The following is a 27,407-nucleotide window of genomic DNA, read 5'->3' on the forward strand; positions in this document are numbered from 1 at the left end:
CTTTGTTTCTTGATTAGTTTGTGTTTGAACTCATTACCGATTGCTTCCTATAAAACAATAAGTTTCTTCTCACTGATAAAGTGACAAATACGAAAGAGTCAAGAAATGTGTACTATTATGTGTACGTGTAATCCAGTCTTTGAGCACGACAATAAAATTAAAAACATAGAACGCATAAAGCCCTCAGGCTATTGATACATTTTCAGAAGACGATGATGTTTACGTTTGTGATCATTATCATTAATTCTGAACCACCCCAATGTTACATTTGGCGGTATATTGGGGAATATTAAAGCAGTAGTTAACAGTTTCGAGCAATGTATCCATATGAGAAATTCGCCACATTAGAATCAGACTGAATTCTTGACAATACAGACATTTATCCTCAAAGAAGTTTAAAACACTGCATAATGTCTAGGAAGACTAGGATAGGAAATTGACAACACGATAATGTTGTAGCCAGACTCTAGATCTCAAAATGCTAAAACGGTACACATTTCCAATAACCAGAGTGCCCCTCCTCTCACATAACACAAACACACACGCACACTTATTGAATGGTAACCTGCTTAGTTACAAGATATTTGTCTGATTGCTTCTTGCAGCACAATAATATTTGAACGAACCCACCTCCACATTTGATCGCAACATCCAAGCTATGATCGCAATTGTTTTCTCCCCAAGGTCTATGGACGCAATCTTCAATACTGGATTCACTTCCAACACAGGTGATGTCATCTAGCCAAATTCTTAATGTTGAGGTGCTATCAGAGTTAAACTGCGCTGCGCTAACAATCTCAACCTTGTCGCTGAAAGTACAACGAAATAACAACGTTTTTCCATGTAAAATCAATGGATATGTGTTTTACCCTTAACCTTAAAGTAAATGTTATTCTTTGTTGCACCATTTCCTGTTTGAGTTCTTTAATTTTATTCTCAATCGCAAAACAAATGCCCGTTAAACAAGACGAACTAAACATATTTTTCATCAATAAATACAATGTGAATTATGATTATTAGAAATTATTTAATGTGCATGCTATGAAAGATGTACTCAAATAAAAACAAATTTTCTAATCAAATAACTCCTTATATATATATATATATATATATATATATATATATATATATATATATATATATATATATATATATATATATCGTAAGTATTCATTGCTGTTTACTTTCTTCTTGTTAATTATTATTGAAATGTTTAATTGTTTAATTGAATCGCACTGTGTAATTTTAAGATGCTTATGAGTTCCGTAGGTAACATAACTGAGAAGTTATTGCGTGTATCTGCATTGGAACTCGCCAACAATAAGGTTATTGCATAGTGAAAAATTACAAGTCTACATATCAGATATAAAACTGCGTGATAAACAACCATACGTCTGAATGAGAGATCTGTAAACTGCTGTTTCTGGAGAGTTAAACAAGAAAACCAATTTAGAGTTAAACTGCAATTCAGTACAATTAAAATAAACATAGATTTAATAGAAATGGCACATTGGTACATTGTTTCAGAAACTCTAAGCATGTTGCCATCGAATTCTTCATTATTCGTTATGATATAATCTCTATATTATTTTGCGATATAAAAAGTAAATATACAACTATTTCGATAATGACGTATTTAATATCGCAACAGCTTTAATGTGTGGCATAAAAGCGCTTAAATTTTTTTTTAGTTGTATGTATATACCATCTCTTACTGTCCATATCTAATATCGTGTTGTACTGTATTATCCCGTTTTGTCTCGTTACTGATGGTTTATGTTTGTCACCTTTCCTTCAGCGTAATCGATTGCATGTTCAAATTGGTATTTAGTCATTTTACACAGCCATATGTAAACTTGTTCTTATAATGCACGAGAAAAAAATTGAATCTTCACACTGTCATTAACCAGGGCAAAACGGAAATAAAATTCTTTCCGAGAAAGGTTTGATAGTGGTGTCGATAACATACTATCGGTTTCTTCATATCCATAGATTTAAGAAAGAGTATTATACTAAATGGTTGAAGTGATTGTCACGTATGAGGCCTTACCAAATGTCTCTTGTAGGACAAGTTTCATATTGAACACTGATAAATAACAAGGAGAATTTGCTGAACCTGTTGTACACAAAAAGAAAATCAAACTTACAAATCTTCAATCAGTGAGAATATCATTGGAAGAGAAGCCTGCAAATTCTAGAAGTTCCAGTTAAGCTCAGTTCATACAACTTAGGACTCGTGATCCCGTTTGTCTCAGTGTTTTTCGTTTGTATGTTTGTGAATTTGGAAACTGTACTTAGCTCTCATTTTATCGCCGTGATATAGTCAGTTTAAACAATAATGCGTAATGCGTGCAGTGAAGCCTACCAAATCCACCAACCAAACGATACGCATCGTAAGCTTTGCTAAAACACTGAGTGTGAAGACCGTGTTCAAGAAATTAGAAATAGATCTACCACAAAAGTAAGAAGGTAGAAATCTCTGGAACCTCTAGAACAAAAGCAAGGGAGGGTGTCCTAGAGAAAAAAGTAGCCTAACACAAAAGATTTCAGAGAATACATTAATCTGGTCGTTTTAGTACTGGCCCAGTTAAATCCTGGAAGTTTAACTATGTAATTAAGAATGAAAATTAGTAAGTAACTAACGTCGGCAGGTTCAGCATCCTACAGAAAACCTTGGCTTCCATGGTGGTAAACGTGTCATCGCAGACTGTACCCCAGACTCCAGAGTGCATAACTTCCAGTATCCCTTCCAAACCATCTAATCCTCCAACCAATCGCACCTCTGGTATTGTCTTGACAGCTGAAATCAAGAATTAAATTCGGAATCGAGCATAAAAATTATTGAAAACTCCAAAGATAACATGTCTTAGCAGATACTATAATATAAAAACCTTTTCTACTCTGTTCAACTTGAATCTATATTTGAAATGCTCTTTTCAGTATTTTAGATAGTTTCTAAACGTTTCTTACATTATCTTTGATCTATTAGAAACAAAACCCATAGATGTATGCCAATTTGAAACAATTTATAGAATGACACAAAACATTTAAACAAGTTATCAGAGGATTAAATTCAGATATACCTATTCAATTTCATGTGTCTACATGCCAGATACAAAATAGGCGTTCAATATTGTTTTTAAAAATGAAACAATTCTTAGTGACCTGAATATCTAACAGGTAAACTATATATTTTGCAGGATCCCAGCCAACATAACTGTATTGATCTCTCTCTCTCTCTCTCTGTTCGGTTGACTTAAATGTTCTAACACGTTTTTTGGTTTTAAATAGACCAAATGTGTAATTATCAACTTAAGACAATATAATTGTCTGAAAGTCAAGACAGGTCATGATCATATATAAATTAAAATAATATGCCTACATAGTCTCATTTGTGTCTACTGCATGTGTTTTTGAAAAATCGTTCTAACAATGTCGTCTGTGTTAGAAAGTCAATATCCATAAAGTTACAGAATGTGTGAATAAATTAAAATATGAATGACCTGAAAATCTTAAAGATAAGCTCATAATGACGTTAATATCTCCTTACGAGCAATCATTTTGGGACGTATGCGCCAAAAAATAAATGGAACTGAAGTACGGACCGTGCTTAGCAACAAAATCCGCTTCCTTCTACGATCGCAATTGTGGCCTTAATTTCCAATACGTATCGATCTCTATTTGACCTTGTGAAACAGACCACCGGTGTAAAGGGCGAACAATTCAAATACGTAAGTATTGCTGGGACTGTCAGTGGAGTTAAGGGTGAGTATAGAGTAGCTTAGGCGCCATCGTTATATAACTTATATAGCGCAGGCCAAGCTCTGTAGTTAATAAGCAAGAACAATTATTTGAACAGAAGATCTAAACTTATTTGATTCCATAGACAGATGGTTATAAATCTGACAAATCGATACAATTCAATTGATGCAATTAACGCTTTAGATTCATTTTGTACTATTTTCCACTGAAACTTGAACAGGACAGGTTTAAGAAACACCGACGTGTTAAGTTGTCTCCCTTGTAATTTCCATGAAACTGATACAACACCTTGAAAACACCACTCCAAACACATCCGCTAGCAATTTTGCTAGTGATGGATTAAAATCCCGTGGACAACTGATTTGCAGCTTTGTCGTGTCTGTTTGAGGAAGTATTGGAAAATTGCGACATTGACTTTGGATCATGATGCTTATCATTTCCAATAATTGTGCGTTATGTAAGAGCTATTATTGTTCCATAATCAGCACTCATACTGGTAAAAAAAAAACAAAAAAAAAAACAACGTGCATTCTTTGAAACGAAAAGGTGATGATTGGTATTAGACATATGGTGCAGTTTGAAATGAATAAGAATATTTATTTGCTTGGACTGCAAAAGCTGCACCGTCCGTCCTGGATAGAAATTAATTAATACACAAACAGAAACCTTAATTTAATTGCATTAAATAAACTAAAACTATCCCATTGTAGATAAATATATATTTGAACAAATAGATGTTTGATAGAAACATTGAATAACAATGGCGGTCAAGCTACCTGTGTTACACCGGACTCCAACATCCTCCGAATGATGACAGTTGCTAGGTTGTAAGTAAAAACATTCCGCTAATGTAGATTCTGTTCCTTGGCAGTCAACATCTTCTATAAGTATAAAACCACTTCCTTGACCAAAATGGGCATTCCCTAATGCAATGGCACCACTTCTGCAACAGATATAAAATATCATGATACAAACCTTGGCCTATTTATGAGCTTCCGTATTTGAATAAATGCACAATTATCATTTTTCAGTTCTAAACATGTTTGCATTTACAAGGGAAAGAAGGTGAGCATTTTATAACAAAAGGTTATTTTAACCAATCGTTCCAACATTTACAAGGTCCTTTAATACACAACATTATAATTTATTACATAAAAGTTTTAAAACATTTTGCTGAGGATTACCCACTTCAAACAAGAACCACTTATTCAAACACGTGCCAGAAACAATATTTAAAGTACTATATTAGCAAAATTATGATGAATTTCTTTACGAGTCTGAATGAAAACAGTTATTAGTGATGTAAAATAACCATTCAAGGTGATACAATTTTAATTTCAAGTAATAATAACTAAAGCTCGAAAATGTTAACCAATTAATTTATCTTCCGTAGCGCATTGAAACCACTATATTATATGCGATTTTTGTAAACAGTACTTTAAATATATTCCGTACTTATGTACTCTTTACGCTTGATAAATAACAACATGTGTAGTAAAATAAGACCTTCCTCAACACAACGGGATATCATCTGAGGGCGTAAACAAATGGGCGAGGGATATCTCTCTCTCTCTCTCTCTCTCTCTCTCTCTCTATATATATATATATATATATATATATATATATATATATATATATATATATAGATGTGGCACAAAGCTACAGACGTTTCTGCATTTTAAGCTTTTCTTGGGCATAGTTTCAGCCATCAGATTTGCAACAAACACTATGTAATATGATTTAGTATCAAGATACGTTTTGCTCGTCCACACTGTCCATCATCACCACCACAACCAACGCCGGTTCACCATGACAAGGATACGCAATATCATATTCGATACATTACAGAGATCACGATTTGCATAGCCTGATTCTGAGTCACGATACATAATGGCAGACAATACATTGTAATAGTTCGAGACAATAATTGAAAGCATTTCAGTTCTTCTTGACATTGGTACATCTGGTTCGTGCAAATATGAACTAGCTACTAGTATATTAATTCCGTAAGAATCACAGGCTTCAGTGAATGAATTATTGAAATGATTTAAATGACAAATGTATGCGCATAAATATGTAATCATCATACTCTTCAAGGATATCATGATATGCTTTGATTAACTACAGACAAGCTGCTTTATAAATGAAGACTCTCTAATTTACATGTAATGAGAATTTATTGTTTAATAGATTGATATCCATAATTATATCATTTGGTCAGCAAAATTTATTTCAGCAGTAATATTTCAATATTTGTATAGCATCGGATTTGCATGATGGGGTGTTTCAGGTATATAAGTTGGGCAGAATATAGGGCTTTGGAGTGATCGGAGTGTTGAAGTGAGATGTATATTGGAATATATAATCAAAATATATATTACGAAGGTAACCCAAGCTGTCGACAAACAACAGCAGCATCAATTTCTGTGAAATAGTCATCGCAGACTGTGCCCCAAACGCCATTCATATTAACTTCAACTCGTCCACTATGAGCATCAGTACCATTTACAAGTCTAACATCGATTGGCTTTACGCTGTCTGGAAAATAGATGCAAAGAATTGTATATATATATATATATATATATATATATATATATATATATATATATATATATATATATATATATATATATATATATATATATATATATATATATATGTGTGTGTGTGTGTGTGTGTGTGTGTGTGTGTGTACAGAGAGTGAGATAAAGAGCATGAATTATAAACATACACTAGACAGAACGGAAAATGTTATCCATGGATTCTATAGAAAAATGTTTCATAATAGTGGGCAGAATTACAATTTTTATGCATATAATACTATCATCATACATTCTATTAATTATATATACCGTGATTTCTTTCACATGATTAATTATATATACCATGATTTCTTTCATAGGACTCTGGAATGACTGTGTAGATAGATGAGAATTAATAACTAGGTCGTCATGCGAATGTGTCTGCTATACTCGAGTACATTAACACCGATTAAGTAGCATCATTTTTTGGTGATGCGTGTTCAGTCGTGAAGGAATATGGGTTCGTGTGTGCAGGCAAGGCTATGGGTTCCATTTACCCGCGAACTTGGGTTCGAATCTCCGTACATAAGAAAAGGAAGAACGTTCAGTTAAATGATAAGGTATTATTGTTATTAATATAAAAATGCATCAGTCAGATAGCACGGATAATAGACTGATGTGTGATTTCAACTCTCTTGTCTTTTGCATAAAGTGTGACGAAATTAGCAAGGTGGAACAAAACTAAATATGGCCATGGAAATGGTAGCCTTTGTGCACGCGCTGCTTATTTTCACTTGCAATAAAAATGATTCCGCCTTGCATGGACTAATGTTTTCTCGCTAAAATATAGAAATATTAAATAAAACCATGAAATTGTATATTAGGGTAATATAATCTTATCTTCCTTTTTTAAACTATTGGCCTGCAATTTGCATTATTTGCTCTTACTGCTCAATTATAATAGATCAGAAATAAGCAACCGAATATGAATGTTTATCATCCATTATATTATTGTTGGTTTGAAATTTGTTTCCATCAGCATGTTGGTGGCATTCATTTAGTTGTTCATCTAGTGGCATTGGGTTCTTCACGTTGTTGAGGATCTCAAGGATCTTACGACTTAACTTGGCTGTTATGAAGATTGTCTTGTTCTATGACTTACCGGAAGTTACTTATTTGTTATGCTTCGTGAGACTATATGGATTACTCACGTAAACTGGGCATATGTTATAATAAAAACTGCAAGTTTGATAAAGAGAATAATTTCTCTTTCGTTTTTTATTGAGATTCATCGTCATATTCTTCTTCTATTTCTTTCTAATTGTATCCTTCCTCTTCCAATTATTACAAGTATATGTAGTAGTAATAGTAGCAGCAGTAGTAGTAGCAGTATCCGCGTAGCTTTTATTTAGCAGATAATATTATTTCCTTTCTGGATAATTTGCTTTTACATACCTAGACAGATAACTGCAGCATCTTCAATATGGCTACAATCACTCCCACTACCAAAGACAACATGTCCACAGTCTGCGATACTTTTCTCTGTCCCATTGCAGTTCAGTTCATCAAGCCATATGGGACCGGAACTTTTGGACACCATGCCAGTCCTGACCGTCGCATTTCTGAAAATCAAATCCCGAGCAAAAAGAGTATATACATGAGATTTATGGGTCCTTTTGAGTCAAGACTCGTTCTAACACTTTCTCTTTCAGCCTGAGGATATAATATAGTCATCTGTGAAACAAAGGAAAAATGACTAAAGTCAAAAAGCAACCACTTCCTATCGCCTAATTCGATTTTCTCCTTCTAAGAAAAGTATAAACTATAATGTAATCATACTTCTGATGTTTAGTGACGACTGTGGAAAAGTGGCAATATGGTAAATCTTTGCTTGCAAACTGAATCCAGAGTGGCAAATGCGCACAGCTGACGTTTTAAAACTGGCAGCAACAAAATAAAATATTATTAACTGTTATTTTTAAGATATTAATGAAATTCGTATAATTGTGAAAATGAGTCGCTTGTTGAAGATCAAGCGATGGCAATTACCTATTATGTAAGAACAGCGACTACACTGGCAAGAAGTTAATAGTTTGGCAGTATCATTTAATTTCATATTGTATATCGACCGCTCTTGTGGCCTAGTGGTTAGAGCGTCCACCTCGGATGCGGGATGTCATGGGTTCGATCCCTGGCAGAGTCATACCTAATACTTACAAAAATGGTACTAACAGCTGCCTCGCGTGACGATCAACATTAAGAGGTAAGTATTAGGACTGGTTGGCTTCGTGTCAACATAATGTGACTGGGTGGGACATCTTGCTACATGTCTACGGCATGATGCCACAGTGCTAAACATCACTATAGGCTTCCACACTGCAGACATCGTAGCGATATTGAAGAATATTTTTAAAAGCTACGTTAAAAGTCCAAATCACACACACAAGCACACACACACATATATTGTATATACTATCGAAGGTAAATGTGGCATTCCCGTAACATTTCGCCTATATAACAATCCACAGTCTTTTAATCAAATTAATTATTTCAGATACAAAGGTATCTGCCAATCTAGTCATCGTCATTCCTGGTGCGATTCCCACTATCGACCAGAACACAATATGAATTTTGAATCTAACCAGGATTTTATGGGGACATTTTGTATAACCCCAATGCATTTGAAACCCAGTTTCCCATAAGATGTCATGAATGCTTGCATAGATATTTTAATATCAACATGTGATAACACCAGATGCGTTAGGTCATGAAGATTGTTTTCCTTGTGGCATTAATGTTATTTGCTCGGATCTGCACTCCATAGATATCGTTTGAATTTGTAGGGTTTAGCAGAAATCTAGTAAAGGCCATTTCCACATTGCCTAACATTTATAAAGGTCAGATTACTACAGCTAATGTAAAATTTAGAGCTATTGGTATACATTATTCAAACCGAAGTTATGCATACCGATTACGTATCATTTTCCTGATACATTGGTACATATATTTAATAGCTTTATTAATTAGGTTTTTAATACGCAATCAATTTCAACCACTCTTTATATTTATTTAGAAAGCATGACAATGACATTTGAACTTCATAATGTGTTTATTTCTATATTTTTTTGAAAGTTATAATAATTTCGAGTTTTAATGTCTTTAGTTATCGGACACGTCATAATAATTTGAATATCTCCTGAATTATACAACGACGTCTTCTGCTATATTACAATACAAACATTTATAAATATCTTAACATACATCCCGGGGTCACGAGTGGCCTAGTGTTCTAAAGCGCTTGCCTATACACTGTCAGAGTGGATTCCATTCTCGGTCTCGGCCAATATGAGTATGTGAGATAGTTGTTTTGGCACAATGTATATCGTAGTTTGCGCTGAGAAATGGCGTCAGCAAACCCCCACCAAGAAATGAACAACATATCTACACCGAATGAATCAAACGTAACTCCATTTGAATATGAATTAAAAGATTTATTCTCAAAGTCATAAAAATACAGGGCAAAAATGCAAGGCAAATGATACGTGGGGAAGGGGTCCCCGAGTTGCCGAGTGGTCTAAAGCGCTCTCCGTTACGGATCACTGCCATCTCACTTCTCTCTGCGTGGGTTCGAGTCTAGGATTCGGCCAATGTGGGTATGTGAGAAAGCTTGCCAGTAGCTTCTCGTGGGCCGGTGGTTCTTCCGGGGGGAGGGTCCGGGGTTCTTGATTCTTCTTTCGTCATTAATACCGGCCGCCATGCTTAGCCTATCGTGTGTTGAAACATTGCGTTACGCCCCACAACAATACCAACAAAAACTACATGGGAAAGAATTTCCCCTCTTAAGTTCTTAGATGCTGCTTGAATTATTCCGAATTCTCGCTACTCAGAAAAAATTTGGATTTCGACAGTTTTGTTATTATCTTTAATATCTTACAATTAATTCAGGCCCTGATGAATTTTCTCCATAATCCAACTATCAAAACCCTATTTAAAGGCTAATTCAAATTCACAGCAGTACAAAACAATGGTATATTCTTCCCAACTGAAAAATACAGTATAAAACAATATTATCAGTTCTGGAGAAAGTTTGGCGAGATCCGTGTAAAACTGAGTTCTTAAATACAGAGTTAAATTATCTTGGCAAGAAAAGCAGTCAAGACTTTACATATCGAACTTCGTTAAGTATTAAACCGTGGAACCTTATTCGTTTTCCTAGCTTTTGTATCTCGTTTATTCAACCTTGCAGTTCGAATTTCTGGAATAGCATATGTATTTCAAATCATCTTAACAGGGGTCACGAAAAGACCACAATATTCTTCCCGCAAAACTTAAAATATTCGTTGAAGATGAATTATTAGATTTCAATCGTTTTAGTATTTTTGCATGTTTCGTATGATTATATTGGTTTATTTAATATTGTTGTTTTGTTGTTTGTTGTTTTGTTGTTTTTGCCTTATGTTGTTTCCGCCCCGTCTTTATTCGCATGAACTAAAATTGAAATTTCCCCAAAAAATATAAACGTCATACTTTTGATTGATATATCAGCATTTTTTGCGTTCTTTTCTCACCGGAAGAAGCATTGTTTTTCCTTTTATCACTTCTGTTTGAATTATTCACATATGCCATTAATAATGTATTATCTTTTTTGCCTTTCGCACAATTTCTCTTGTCTTAATACAAGTGCATGATGGAATGATGCGGTGAGGCCGAGCTTCATGATGCATCTGTTTATCATTTTTTACCTGGTTCTAAGTTTCAGCATCTGTTGATGTTATACACAAAAATACTTAGATATTTATGTCAATTGCTGATTCTCCCAGAATTGTGTTCTCTTAATCAACGTCCAATCGGTTAGATTATATGTTTACTCACGTGAGTTTCATTAACTATTTGTCAAGCGGTACTTACAAATGTTTATGTATTTTATTTTCCATTTAGGAATAGTTCCTGGTGAGACCATTCAATACAGTGCTACTGTCTAAAAGTCCTTCATACTTGTCTCCAGAACTTCTATTCTGGCCAAATTGGTGAATATTATGTCAACGACTTTCTAACAGCAACGATTAAAGCGGTCAAGGAATGGGTGAATTACATGTCAAGATCAGATCTGACTGATGCCAATAATACTGGCTCCTACCATTAATCTTGTGAAACGTATGGGCTGGGAATAGAATTTGATGTGAATCTGAGTTTGCATCAAGTACCGGATAACAATCTGTTAGTCAACGTGTTTGAGTCGGAAGATGCTCTCAATTTATGTTTTCTACCCTGCAGCAAACTAATTTGAACATGTCAATGACTTTCCATCATGTTTCGTTCTTGCCTTGTCTCTTTAGGACCTAATATATGTAAGGGTGGTCACAATCAAGATGTACAAAATGAGGGTTTTGAAATCTAATATTTATTTTTGAAATAAACGTAACCGAATACTGGATGTACAAAACTTAAATTTGATAGAAAACATAAATCTACATTGTGCCGCATACAATAAAACATATACTCACGCTGTGTATCCGAGCATCCGGCAGATGACACCGGCTTCTCTTACGCCAAAGAAATCATCACAAATTGTCCCCCAAATTCCAGCGTACTTGATCTCAACGATTCCGGCCCCAGGGCCTTCTTGATCAGTCAACCTCACCTCCAACTGTCCAGGCAAGGTTAGATTACCTGTCGATAAAAACGTATTTTTTGGGACTATTGTTGTTTTGACACCTTCATATATATTCGTAGTAACAAATGAGAGATGCTGGAATTGTCCACTCTCCATATGTTATGTAATAAGACAAAATGGTTAGCCATTTTGTCAAGTGTGATGTGTGATGTGATTTGGATTTTTAACGTAGCTTTAACAATTTTTCAGTCATATCGCTACGATGTCTGCAATGTGGCAGTTCATAGTGATGTCTAGCACTGGGGCATCATGCCGAAGACATGTAGCATGATGTCCCACCCAGTCACATTATCCTGACACTGGGCCGACCAGTCCTAACACTAACCTCTTAATGCTGAGCGCCAAGCGAGGTTGTTAGTACCGTTTTTGTAAGTCTTTGGTATGACTCGGCAGGGGATCGAACCCACGACCTCCCACATCCAAGGTGGACGCTCTAACCACTAGGCCACCGGAGCGGTCCATTTTGTCAAAGTACACAATATGAATTGTGCGTATCTAGACACACAGAGGAGTTTCCAGGCAGGCAGTAGATAAATATACGAGGAAGAGAAAATGTGCCATATTTGATGACCTGATTTGATTTAATTCACTTGTGTTTATTTGTAGTTTATGCACACTCTTTCATCATGGCTGAACTCTTGAAAGAGAATAACTTCACTATATATGTGTTTGCGCGTGTAATGATACTGCAGTTTATTAAATAAATTTAAATTGATTATTTTTCATTTGGCATTATAACGTGTGCCTCAACACGTATGTGTTGTACGTACAAAGGATCTGAGTGTGCTGACCATGCAACATATGTTCAATAGAAAACCTACCACTACATACGACTCCTACATCCTCGTTATGATCACAGTCGTGGCGTCCAAAAAGACTAGTCTGGCAGTTTGTCAGGGAGGCCTCTGTTCCGCTACATATGACTTCATCAAGCCAAATGGGCCCATTCCCTTGACCTAGAGCAGAGTTCGGGACAGCAATAGCAGTTTGACTGAAGGAGTGGAAATTGAAATTTTATTTTGTTATGCAATACAGCTTGAATCACATATATAATTATACAATATAAAGGTAAATGAAATAAATATGCATTGCAAATAATGTGCTCGACCTAAACAATTATTTAGTGATTAGCATTCCATACCTGGGACCGAAAATTATTCCATTAGAATTCTAACATCAATTCAGCAGGAACTAGCTACCGTGACTTGCCATTCGACAAGGCACTTTACCCCAACTGAGTCAACACCAGTTAACGTTATGGTGATGTTCCGCATTACTGACCCAAGCCAAATATCCCTTCCCTCGTAAGACGAAAACATGTATATTCTTCCTTTTCGCACACCATACTCCACTGATTGGATATAAAATGTTATCTGTCTTCTTCTGTCACCTCATTTAGTTGTTTAGTTAAATCTCAGTGACTTAAACAGGAATACAAGAATGAAAGCTGAAGCTGATTTTTGTCTCATCGTGTTTCTCCCATCCAGACTTTCATATTTGATTGAGGACGACAATTATGAACAGTTGTCTCATTGCAATGCTAATCATAATTTGTATCAGGATTCATTGTTCACTCTATGTGCAACAAAACATGTGTACACGTCCGCATTATTGATATACTTCCATTTTTTTAAATCCAAGCCCTGCCTGCGACGTTGAATATGTGATTTAAGATTAGGACATATTATTGGTATTTATTACATTTTTACTATTCGATCGTTGTAAAACAAAGTTAACCTGCGGTGACCAATACGTTAATGTATCCCATCAGAGTACTTTCCAGGCACATCTGCAAACTTTGTGAAGTTAATTACCCAATCATTAAATGGCATTTGTCTTTATTTTATTGCTTGCCATATTGTTTGTTCAGCCATTAAATGAAATTTGTGATTTTATTTTTATTAACTGTTCTATTGTTTATGCTCTAAAGGACTGCAGGAAAATCACTGGATAGATAAAACACAGTTGGACCTATATCGGGTCTGTAGAAGGTATGTTGCAATATTGGAACGCTGTGCTCCACCAGGAAGTCTATCACGACGGCAAATTTATTATTTGGTGCGTTGCAATAGAACAAATGGATACATCATGTGTGTGAACTAGTGGTAAGAAGCTAGGTAGAATTCCACAAACGTTTTCTGCACTTCCGATGTATCAAAAATACTTAGTGACAAGGATAGAGACGGGCAAAGGTACCAGAATGGCAGATCTAATTCTAAATATAATCCGTAAAAAACTGACGTTGACTGTCCGAGACTATGTTTCATTTCTCCATAACAAGCTTTATTACTTCATCTTGTGTCTGGATAAAAAAGGTAATTGTTAAATCACCTGTGATGAGTTCATTCAGACGTTCATGGTCACTCTTTTCGTATTTGATGAGCAGCCTTACATCCATTTTAATCCATAACGGTTTCTATGCATAGTAAACACACTTTTCTGGGTTTCAGATGATTATTCATTATACACGAAAAACAGCTGATACAGTTAAGCCCGGGATAATATATTTTTTCTGAATCGGGTATGTTTTTCATTTACCACTTCACATTTTCCCTTTCCTGCTCACCTATCATGCTCAGTGGTCTTGTACGCCATCTTTTCAACTTTGAAACCACCTCCACATTGTAGGATGTGACATGGAAGTGCACTTTTGATCAATGTGATCACCATCATTTCATCTACCTGCCATTTACAGGATCAAAGAAACAACTAGTTATAACAACGTATTCGAAAAAATTTAAATACCCCTTGTGCCGATCATTTACAGAGCTAGAAAGAATGCAACGCACCAGAGAGATGTCAACGTATATCATAAGGTCGGAAATGGAATGACATTATCTATTATGTATTTATCAGCGGCATACTGACATATATCAGTGGACGTCAACGTTAATGCCAGAGTGATGATACCACCTTTACACCCATAATTTTTTTCCCATTCCAGACATATATCTTCCTTACGTGTGCTATTCAAAAGTGTGTTGCTATATATATATATATATATATATATATATATATATATATATATATATATATATATATATATATATATATATATATATATAATATCTCTCTTTCTCTCTCTATCGCCCCCCCCCCCCCTTTCTCGCTCTCTCATCTTCGCTTCACCTTTTTCTCTCGACAGCAGGGTGAACAGATCTTGCAATGTGCAAACGCTAGATCCTATAATCGACAGTAATACAATCGATCAGGTGACATCAAGAAATGCCGACCAATAAGCTCCAAAAAAAGAAAGATGTAATTTAATTTTTCACTTTTTATGTATTTTTTTATATAGGTAACAATAAAACCTTTCAGCTGCTGAACGAACAAAACATGTTGAATTATGTATCACATATGTATTGTATTTATAGGTAACTGCATTTGTATGGGAAAATATGAACAAGTTTTCAGATGAAATACTGCACGAACTTGTGAGTTCAGTATATCCTTCCGACAAAACGAGTCCATATTTTCCTATACAAATACAGTAACGTTTTTATTATATGCTCATTTTTTTAATTCTACCTAAGGTTTAATTATATAAACAAAATACACTACAAGAAACAACGTAAATGAATGAATGCCGTATTCCAAACTAAACACACAAGCGCAGATTTGACATTACAAAATGACATTATTATTAATGCGCACATAGATCCGCCCAGATAAAATTGAACTTAGTCGCGCGGTCGACATAAATTTCGAAAGAAAATGGCGTGTCTAGTTAAAATTGAAATGTGCAGTCATATTGTCAATGAATGCGCATTGCAACGACTTTTCCATTTGATCTGGAGTGAATATATTTTGGTACTTTGTTTCGATTCGACGAAAGTTTGTGATTTTGGACAGGATTCATCTGTGCAAATTATACATGAAATACATCGGATTGAAGTGACGAGGGAGAAGCGTGTTTATGTCTGCAAATGTGTTACTGTTTCTGTCATTAAATGTTTGAAATCATAACGTGGGAAAAATATGAAATGTTTCAATTGCAATTTTCAAAAAGACGCTATGGAATTTAATGTGTATTTCATTTTGAATGCAGTAAGGAGGATGCAATTGCACTTATCATCCAAATTACAGCACACTTTCGAAACGTGTAATCCAGATTGAAAACCTATGACATGGCTCATGTAATTCGTATTTGCAGAATTAAGAAAAAACATTTTGAGGAAATTCAGGATGTAAAACTGTAAGTATATTTTATTGTGCCATTCTTATAACCAGATAAAGAAGACAGCGTATGCCTTGTCACTTGTATGCTATTTGTAAGACATAATCGTCCGTCTTTTATATAATGTAGCTAGCCTAAATCCATAACATTCTGTCAACGCGGAATGTGCCAAAACAGCTGGGTTGTTTGGGTTTTTTTTTTTTGCAGTGCACGAAACATGTTTTAGTTCATTCAGAAACAAATTTAAATAACCACAACGTAAAAAGCCTCTTACGCGAGTGTATATGATTTGTTTACAAATCAAAAGTGCTGGTTTCTGCGTCGTTGTTTGTTCACAATAGAAAGTAGTTCCTTTATTCACGTGAATGCTATATGTGTATTGTCACGCGCGTTCAGAATCGGGGAATATTGAACGATTCTGACTATGTAAAGTTAACGGGGAACAAATTAGCATATAATAAAACTGGAATACTCTACGACAAGCATTTATTGATAATGTTCAGAAACAAGACTCATTATTAAGTATATAGTATAATTCTTTAAGTAATAATTTCAACTCGCATCCTAGTCGTATTCGAAAAACAAATCGGGCGACAATTCGTGATATTGCAATTTTAAATTATGTGGCAATAGATTACGAAGTAACTAAATTATGTGGTAATAGATTATTTGGAAACTACATAATGTGGCAATAATATTAATTGGCAGCTAAATTAGCTACATTAAGTGAAAATACATGTGGCAGCTAAATTATGTGGCAATAGATTACGTGGTAACTACACTATCTGGCAGACGATTACGTGGCAACTCAGCTCGAATGCAAAATTTAGAGGGCCAAACAAAAATTCTTGCAAGAATGTAGAAACAAACAAAATACAAAATGAAGATCTTTCCAAGGAAACCACACTCAGTAAATTATTTTGTTTAAAGATGTTAGGCTCTGAAGTCTGTCGTGATAGAACCACTCTTTCATGTTAATACATTATCATCTTCAATGTTTACCCGTGCATGCAATTGGTTTTAAAAAATAAAGCTGTCTTCATTTGCGTACGAAGCTTTCTCGTTCCTGACAAAATACACGAATTTAAGTAATATATAAACAAGCTAAATATATGTAAAACTTTGTTGTAAAATTATTGTAAACTTTAGAAACATTTGTTTATCGATGCAATAATGCAATAGTTAATCGCAGTGGCATACTATGGAGCAATCAATGCAAATCTATGATTTTTGTCTTTAAAAAGTATAAAATAAGAATAAATTGAAGTTTTTTGAGTAGATATACGGCAACATTTCACTCATAAAGCGGAAAATGTTTGTATCGTCACTCATGACAATACACAGTTTCCAATTCGCTTGTGACCCATTTCCTCATATCTTGCACTAAAACATAAATATCCCTTTTATCTGCATATATAAAGCATAATGACTTTATTACCTAATTTATACTTTGAACGGAAAACAAATTTTAACAATATTTAGCTATCCAACAATTAAAATTAATAACACATACCTGATCCGAAGGTGTGTATGTTCAGGATTTTTAAATATCGTATTATTACATTCTGAACAATCTTTATTTAGTCCTATATACGAATTAAAATAGGCACGTTTCACCAAATTAAAAACTAAACCAATCAAATTAGCATGAGCATCTTGCATTTTATCTTATAAAATACTCAAAATTGATATTGCATAGAGGCCAATCGCCATTTAAATGGTAGCTATAATCATTGGGGATACATTCATAAAAGCTGTAATGAATACCGTTCCATGTGATATGAGACTATATTTGCTATAAGATCATGAACAACAAAAAATCCTTGCATTTTTCAAATATTCAGGTTACAAGAAGAGTAACCAAGATTGTCGTCATAAATGCCTACATTCATTACGAATCGATCGGTGATTTTATATAAGCTAATAAATGTTCCATCACGAACTCTTTCTACATATAATCTCGAACAGCAATATATAACAAAAGAAGTTTACCTTTGTCAAAAATTCATGAAATATAAGCATTCTAGTATTTGTCCGAGTGATGGCCAGTTCTCATAACCTTTTTTAAACACAGGAAACCATTAGTATTATAACTGGTTCAAATTAGAATTCGAAAGAAAAAGGATAGAACTGCTAAACTGACAAAGTCTCACATTAGAAGTATCAGTAGCGTATTTAAGAACAATACACACAAAGAAGCTCATTTTTATTAACTAAGAAGCAGGTTGATCCATCGAGGAACAGTTTCAATAATAGACAAACTTTTAGAAATATCCAGCCATATTTATCATACCTCTTGGAGATTCGCCAAGTCTAGATGGAATATGTTTTTCGGAATAACGGCAAGGTATCAAGGTATATCACTTACTAGGGTAATCCAAGAGATTTGCAAACTACTTGAGCTGCACGATCATCAAACGAATCGTCACATATCGTTCCCCATAAGCCACCAACGGATATCTCTAACAGACCGGACGTTCGACTGGAGCCGTTCAGTCTATACTGTATATCTAGACAGAGAAAGGGGTATATATATATGAAAGGATTGTTATTCGCCATATGGTTTCGATATATATATATATATATATATATATATATATATATATATATATATATATATATATATATATATATATATAAGTTATGAATAGAGATAAACAATTTAAGTAATATTTTATTATGTATAATGGACATGTGTTTTAACATGAACCATATTAGTGATGTCATTATTTTCGTTTCTTACGTAAAAACTGATACTTAGTTTAGTTTTAGACACATTAAATATAAAATGTTATTGTTGAATGTAATTTGTTTAAACTGACTATAAAAATTAAAGGTCTTCTAATGAATGACACCATTATTTTATGTATTAAAATATCACTAATCTGTTCTGTATATGCATATGATTATGTCAATTATTCGTTAAAGAATAAGACAATTAGATTACAATATAAGGTGTGACGTCATCTTATTTAGGTCATGTTGTTTATATTATTGATCACTAAGAAATAGAATCTATTTAATGACGTAAGCAATGATATTGAATTTACTTTGAATTCAATGTGATTAAACAATAAAGCGAAACCGGTCATTCTTTGTACATATTGGTGTTGAGTGATCAATAATATAAACAACATGACCTAAACAAGATGACGTCACACCTTATCGTTTAACTTAATTGTCTTATTCTTTAACGAATAATTGACATAATCATATGCATATACAGAACGAAAATGTCGGTCAAGCGTTGCATTCAGTGCGCATTTTGACGTCCATTCATCTGACTGATGACCTAGTTGAATCTGGACTTTTTAATTAGAACCTTTGTACATCGCTCTTGGAGCTTATGAATAAAAGGTGTCACGCACAACAAATGGCGTGACTTCATCATTAAGTGCATACTGCAAACTTAGAACACGAGCATACAAATTTCATTAGCTAAAGGTCTCAGTATTATCATTGGCTTGAAAGAATTTACCTAATGCGAGTATATATATATATATATATATATATATATATATATATATATATATATATATATATATATATATATATATATATATATATATATATATATCACGGCATCGACACCGGGCTTATAGCCTAGTTACTTTTCTATATTTTAAACAGGTTCATCATGCAGAAAAACAGACCATAAATTGCGGAACACGTTTTGCTTCAGAGATTCGGTCCGAATTATGTAGTCCTTTCTCAATCGGACATTTATTACAACCGCGAGCCATCACCAAATGTGGAATAGTTATAGTCAAATCTTGTAACAGCCCGCTGAAAGAGAAACACATGGATGAGAATGTGTGTTCCCTGAATACGTTACTGGCTTTTTGACTACAGTCGGCACGAAATTCAAAAGAACTAAAGTGAGTATTTTAGGGCACAGAAAACAATCGTTAACCGTTCTTCCGAGGGAAATGGCCACAGTTCGATTAGTTTAATATATATAAGGATAATTGTGGATTCATCAACTTTGAAGACCTCGCGAAATATATTGTATCATTCATCAACCATTATGTGGATACAATAATTGCTATGGGTTTGTTTCAATGTAGTCACGTCATACCTGCAAGTGATTGAAAAAGCTTTGGAAAAGTTCGCAGGATTATAAGACATATCCTTTCTAAAGCAAGAATATAAATACGACTGGACAATATACTTTCTAAAGGATTGACCGTCACACTTCGTTTGTTTGGCTGGTATATGTGTAAACTTTGTCTATAATATAAGTTTGTTTCTTGATTTTATATAGTTGAAACTCAAAGATTTAAAACGTCAGGACCCTGCATAAAGATTAAATGGTTCAGCAACAATTGTTTGAGATCTGTAAAGGGCTGTAAACGCTTGTTAGGATCCTGTGTTTTATTGTGCAATGACTGGGCTGAGAAACGGTGCACAGGAATTTGCCACGTGTGTTCTGATAAACATACGCACCGTGCCGTATTATTTACTACTATGAACGTTTCTCTCCAGGAATTTGACAGCACACATTGATTCATTCTCAAGTTGCAAATATATGAATCCTACGAGATCTCTCACTGCATACTCAGACGAATAATGGCAGCTATATTTCTACAGGATTCGTGTATATGCTTGCGTATTGGCAGCTAGATGTTTCTTAATACTAGAAAGCAAAACGTTGCATCATGAAATCTTATGTCTGTATTGCAAAGCAGAATAACAAAGGATCACAAGAGTGCGCATCGGTATAGACCATGTCTTTTAGAGAACAAAAACGTTTATAATATTGTGTATTAAAATGAGCTTGCAACTGCTAGCTCATTCAAACGTTTTAATGATACATTTATAAGTCTTTACGTAGCCTACATGACAGAATGGTCAATTAAGCCTCGAATATTTTAAAAGTCATGGATAAATGAATGTTCCAGTAAAGCACATGCATACAATTGAAAGACAACTACAGCAAAATATAAACAAGATTCAAAATTGGGCTAGTACGAACGGCTTCAAATTCTCAAAATCAAAAACGGTATGCATGCATTTCTGTCAGTTATGACGACACCACGAAGAACCTCACCTTACCCTGGACGGAACACCTATTCCAGTTGTTGAGGAAACAAAATTTTTAGGTATTATCTATGACAGAAAACTGACTTTTATTCCACACCTAAAGAACTTGAAAGCTAAATGCTTAAAAGCACTTGACCTACTTAAAGTAATAGCACACATTGACTGGGGTACTGATAGAAAAGTCATACTCAGTTTGTATAGAACGTTTATACGGTCCAAACTGGACTATGGTTGCGTTGTTTATGGTTCAGCCAGAAAATCATATTTTAAAATGCTTGACCCAATTCATCATCATGGAATAAGACTGGCTCTGGGAGCATTTAAAACATCCCCTTGTGAAAGCCTACTAGCTGAAGCGAATGAACAACCGTTATCGCATCGTAGAGAAATGTGCTTTCCGCACAGTATGTTCTCAAATTAAAATCAAATCCTCTAAATCCTGCTTTCTCGGCTGTCTTTCAACCCAAATACAAAACTTTATACGGAAATAAACCAAACACCATACCTTCCTTTGGCATTAGAATATCACCCAGCCTTGACATTACAAAAATTAATCTTTCTACACTTCATAAAACGTCCATCTCCGAAACACCACCCTGGCTACTTAAACAACCAAAAGTACTTTTTTCGCTACACGATGGAAAAAAATCTGAGACAAACCCTTCGGTCTTCCACAACTGTTATCAGGAACTCCTCGCCGAATTTAAAAACTACACAAGAATTTATACCGACGGATCAAAGGATGAGGAAAAGGCTGCTGCAGCCTTCGTTTGTGGAAATCACACAACGCAAGTTCGCTTACCAGGTGGAACATCAATTTTTTCAGCCGAAATCAAAGCAATAGACCTTGCTCTGCAACATATAACAAGCAAACGTATTTTAAAAAGTATTATCCTCTCTGACTCATTATCAGTACTTCAGTAACTATACAATAGAAAACTGGAGAATCCATTATTGAAAAACATACTCGTCAAAAATACCGAGATGAGTGTCTCCCAAGAGATAATATATTGCTGGTTACCTAGTCATATTGGTATTAAAGGTAACGAAAAAGCTGATCGCGCTGCTAAAATGGCCCTTACTTTAGAACCATCTGATTTTAAAATACCGTATACTGAGTTTAAACCTTGTATCAGAAAGTTCTTACGTCAGAAGTGGCAGGCATCATGGAATGATGCTGTAAATAACAAACTTCATGCAATCAAGACAACTCTAGGGGAATGGACTCCTTCCTACAGAACCATTCGTAGGGAGGAGATAGTCATTGAAAGAATCCGAATTGGTCATACTCATATCACCCACTCCCACATACTAAAAGGTGAAGACAAACCAGAGTGCATTTCTTGTAATGAACCATTCACTTTCAATCACTTTATGATAGAGTGCTTTGACCTGCAACCTACGCGCGATCGTTATTACTTTGTGCATGACATGAAAGAACTTTTTGATACTATAAACATCACTAGTATTATAGAGTTCCTGAAAGCCGTAAATATTTACTCTAAACTTTGACTTTTATACTATCACCTTGTGCAATTTTATGCAATATATATACCGTCCCATTTTAATACCTTTTCATCTTTTTTCATTAACATAGAACATTTACATCTCCCGTTGATCGGGAAGCTTTATTTTGCACCGTTACCATCTTACCGTTTTTAATTTCAACCATTTGTTCTTTTATATCGCAGGTCGATATAGGACCTTTTATAATTTTTAAAAGATTATACAAATAACACTTTTTTGGCGCTAAGTAGCCTAACAGTGCTGATGCGTAGTTAAAAATCAATCAATCAATCAATCAAGTAAACATAAGACACTCCCTAATTAACAGAATATATCTTTTCTATATTAATAGCGTTTATATTGAACTAAACATATTAATGAAATTCACCAATAATATTGGCATTTGAAAATCGCTGATCAGTTTAAAAATGCTTTTATGTTTCACAGACAATGCAAACCTTCTCTCCCCAATTATAATTGTGAACATATTCATAATGTATAAAACCATCAGTGCTTCCAACTACATAACAAATTATATAAATTCAGACATGTCTATTTCACTATGTGTCATGGACAAACAAACATAATTCCAAACGGAATAATATTATATTGGTGATCTAAGAAGACAATTGAAATATCGTTTCCCCAGACTTATACTACATTTTGCACGCGTTAAATATAAAACTCAGTATATGAGTGTTGTTTGGGGATTTCGCAGTGAATAATATGCCATACAACGCAGACAGTATAATTGGTGGAGGAAGAAACCCAGAAAACCAAGTTAATAACCACCAAACCGAGAAAATCTACTGAGCGCTTTATCACATCCCCACTTTGTTTGAGCCTGAGACTCGAACCCACGCACCACTCCGGTGGCCTAGTATTTATAGAGTCCACCTCGAATGCAGGAGGTCATGGTTTCTATCCACGGCCGAGTCTTACTAAAGACTTACAAAAGTGATACTAGCAGCTTCCTCGCTTGGCGCTCAGCATTAAGAGGTTAGTGTGAGGACTAGTCAACCTGGTATCAGGATAATGTGACTGTGTGGGAAATCATGATACACGTCTGCGGCATGATTCCCCAATGCTAGACGTCACTATAAACTGCCACACTGCAGACTTCGTAGCGATATGACTGAAAAGTTGTTAACGCTACGTTAAAAAGTAAAAATCACACAGAGGCACACGAACCCACACGGTCAGAGATTAAATGACAGTGATCGGTAAAAGCGAGCGTTTAAGATCACTCTACCATCTCTGGACCATAATATATGAGGACAAAATATTTATGTTAATGTTACATTCCACCTTGCCGTATAATTATCATAATAACCACAATAGCACGTCTAGAAATATGCTAAAACTTAAAAGTAATAATACTGTATCATTCTATTATCATAATGCCCATATGTATGTCTATCTGTCTCTCACCCTCTGCCATTCATAAAATTCACTCTTACAATGGTACGAGTTAATTATCTTTACAGTTTGAACAGTCTGTCGTTCATGGTAGTTTTCTGCGCATATTTACACATACATAATGACACTACTGGTTTGGATAGTTATTGTTATCACACTGCATCTGGCTTCCATATTAAGGTTTATCACATATGTAATGAGTACCCACATAATTTTTCTCAGGACCATCATTAAGGATATTTTCAAGTTCAGTGTCACAATTGTTTGGTTCAATGCATGATAGGAAAAGCTCCATGCAAGCCACAACAATCGTGCGACTATACAACTTGTATGAATAGTACCATTGACCCAACATATTACTCAAAAATGAAAAAACGGCCGATTTCACCAACATCAACTAATGTTTCTCGTCTTGGCTTATTGGCTCTGAGGCACTTACTGTTTTTCTGCCAAAACGATCATTCAGCTGCATGGTCATAGAATTTACTGCATTCACCGACTTGGAAGATGGGATGTCTTTGTGAACGATGGGATAGACCTTGTTCTTACTTTGCTTTTCTATCTCCTTTTTATATCCTATAGAGCATGCCGGATAGTCTGAATCATCTGATTTGCACATTGTTATTAACATTTCTCAGATTAAGTGATTACATCATCAAAATGTTATTTTCAATACAGTTCGATTGGTGTCATTCAGCTGGATCTTGCGGATATCACGTTCAGTCAACTCATCCACATCATCCACTTTTTCATCTAAATTTTCGAATTGATTAAATCACTTTTTAGGTTCACCCACAGACAAAGCTCATGAATCCAAAGGTCTGGTGTCTGCTAAATGAGCGTATATTGTTTACAATCAATCGCAGTTCTTAACACACGGTACTCTTTTATTGAAACTTTTTTTTAAGATAGCTATTTGCTGAATATTGACAGATAAGTGGCAGAGCTTCATATAAAATATTAGCAGATATATGCCGTATCACCCCCTCGTAGTTGTCTTATGGACTAAACACTGCATGATAAGCTCACCTGTACGCATCAAGTGATTTGAAAGGTTTTATCTTCATGGTGGAATTGATCGATGGAGTGTCAGTCAAGTGACAATAAACAGCACCTAAAGTCAAGTCAGGGTAATTGCAACGACATGTTATCCATTATGACGCGTATCAGGCAGTCTTGTATAATCCTTAAAGCCATTTAAGCTTTTCAATTAGTGAGGACACATTTCATTTACTAATCAATTTGCCAAATATATGAGTTCGTCTTGTTCGTTCGCTGCTATAGTGATACTATCAACCAGATTTTTCTGTACGTGTTATGCGAACTAATAAGGAATTTTATAATGATTACTAAGAATTTACGATTATTCAGGATATGAGTTAAAATGATGCAATACTAGTACAAGATTAAAGGTATTCGAAATGCACACTTGCAAATACAACAGTTTCCTGAAACAAATGTTATCACTTAATATAAGCTTCTACGATCAAAGTAACACTTCAATCACATCCGTTTCAACAATTATAGCCAGAATTTACGTGACATTAAGTTTTGAATGTACTAATATATTCTACGAAAATACCATTTATGAGATTGCATAAGATATTGAACCATAAATCAGCAATACAACAATTTGCATGGAGGCAATTACACCGGCGCTCCCGACATTGTGGATCTATTCTTACAGAAAATATAAATTTGTACATCAGCAAACGGCGGCGGGTCAAATATATCCGGCTAAAATACATTCCGTGACCCTAATATAATGACGTTAACATTTATTACTCCAGTACAACATATGTTTACTTCTCCACTGTCAGTTAACCTCCTTTTTTCCATCATAATATCACATGATAGAAAATCAAATAGTTTTACACTCGAAACTATAAATATATATTGTAACATGTGAAGACATAAAAATGGAGCTCATTGGGAAAATTACGTCACCTAAGTTCCATTTTTCATTTTAAGTACATAATCCAATTACCTTTTGGCTTATTAGTTCCTAATATTTCCTTGTATTTATGCTATCGGTTATCTTAACTTCATTAAGGACACTATATCTGAAGATTGAGGCAATACATTTCATTAATTACAATTTATGAGAAATGTTGCACTTTCACAAATGTGAAACATGCTTCTATTTCAGTAATGTCTCGTGTTGTTGCATCGTTGATTAGTCTGCATTAAAACTGTACATATCTCATCGGTAAACTGTATCAAGTACGAAAAAAACGAGATACGAATCTATGGTCATAAACTAAGTAAACGAAAGAAACGAAACCAACAAGTTTACTAACATTTAACAAAACATTAAGTTTTCAATGATATTGAACAAAAATCTAAGAAGAACCTACAGACGTATGAATTGAATCCAAAATAATCGTGAAATGTCATATTGCCGTCCAGGAATTGAAACTGTTCACTGCACAGTATAAACTTCAGATTTTCAAATGTACTGGTCAGACAACACTGATGACGTGTCCAAATGGCGCTGTCCAGCATAACTATTCCACACAGTTCGCAACAATTCTAAAAAGTATTGAAGTCCAATGAGCACGTTCTATTTCCACTAAATAATCCAAACAGATGTTCTTTTTCGCATCTCAAATAATATCTAAATATTTTGACTGCAGACTTGATGTTACAACAAGAACTAACACAAGAAACACGACTGTGACAAGTGTTCAGAATTAACGGTTTATGTACATGTGAAACTGTAAAATGTTCATTTAGCTACTACTCAACGTGATCAAGGCCATATCTCCAACATCGTAACAAAACCACGTGATATATCCCACCCAATGGGAAATAACCTTAATTTCTAAGAAGCCACCTGACCGAGCTGTCCCATCGGAAACAACCAAAAATTGTTCAGCATATTTACTAAAAATTATTATTATTATGAACTGCCAACACGTGCACAATATACTGTTTAAAGATATTTTGCAATATTACGCTTCAAGTGACCTTATTCACGAAGGACAATTAATGGAATTGAAAATAATTACTAAACTTATAAAATTTGCAGATATACAGACAGGAGAAAAGTTTGATTTTTATTTCAATCTGTACATTTATCTTTTTTATTTTTATTTCTTTTCTTGTTCAAGGATTTTTCAATAATATCTCAAATGGACTGATATATTAAATTCCATGTATATAGACAGGATAGTTAATCGAACTCGAAAGACTCTATGTTTTGGGGGGAATTAGGAGAGCTAGGCCAATGCTAAAAATCATGCACACAGAGAGCTCACTTTTCCTTTCCTCTTTATATATAAAGGTCTTTGGCACATTATAT

General features: G+C 34.6%; 1 protein-coding gene across 1 annotated transcript in view; it reads right to left on the reverse strand.

The window, feature by feature from the left end:
* The window catches only part of LOC149790736 (scavenger receptor cysteine-rich domain-containing protein DMBT1-like), a 200,847-nt gene that overhangs the window by 13,169 nt on the left and 160,271 nt on the right, over positions 1–27,407 (reverse strand). Inside the window, exons 44-51 of the mRNA XM_089973259.1 lie at positions 18,504–18,645; positions 12,780–12,949; positions 11,789–11,954; positions 7,740–7,906; positions 6,144–6,300; positions 4,539–4,705; positions 2,644–2,800; positions 631–809 (exon numbers count right to left, since the gene is read on the reverse strand). Coding sequence (XP_089829385.1) covers positions 631–809; positions 2,644–2,800; positions 4,539–4,705; positions 6,144–6,300; positions 7,740–7,906; positions 11,789–11,954; positions 12,780–12,949; positions 18,504–18,645 — 1,305 coding nt within the window. The remainder of the gene's footprint in view (positions 1–630; positions 810–2,643; positions 2,801–4,538; positions 4,706–6,143; positions 6,301–7,739; positions 7,907–11,788; positions 11,955–12,779; positions 12,950–18,503; positions 18,646–27,407) is intronic.

This window comes from Sinohyriopsis cumingii, chromosome 10 (assembly GCF_028554795.1).
Source record: "Sinohyriopsis cumingii isolate HCF-2022 chromosome 10, ASM2855479v2, whole genome shotgun sequence".
Taxonomy (NCBI): domain Eukaryota; kingdom Metazoa; phylum Mollusca; class Bivalvia; order Unionida; family Unionidae; genus Sinohyriopsis; species Sinohyriopsis cumingii.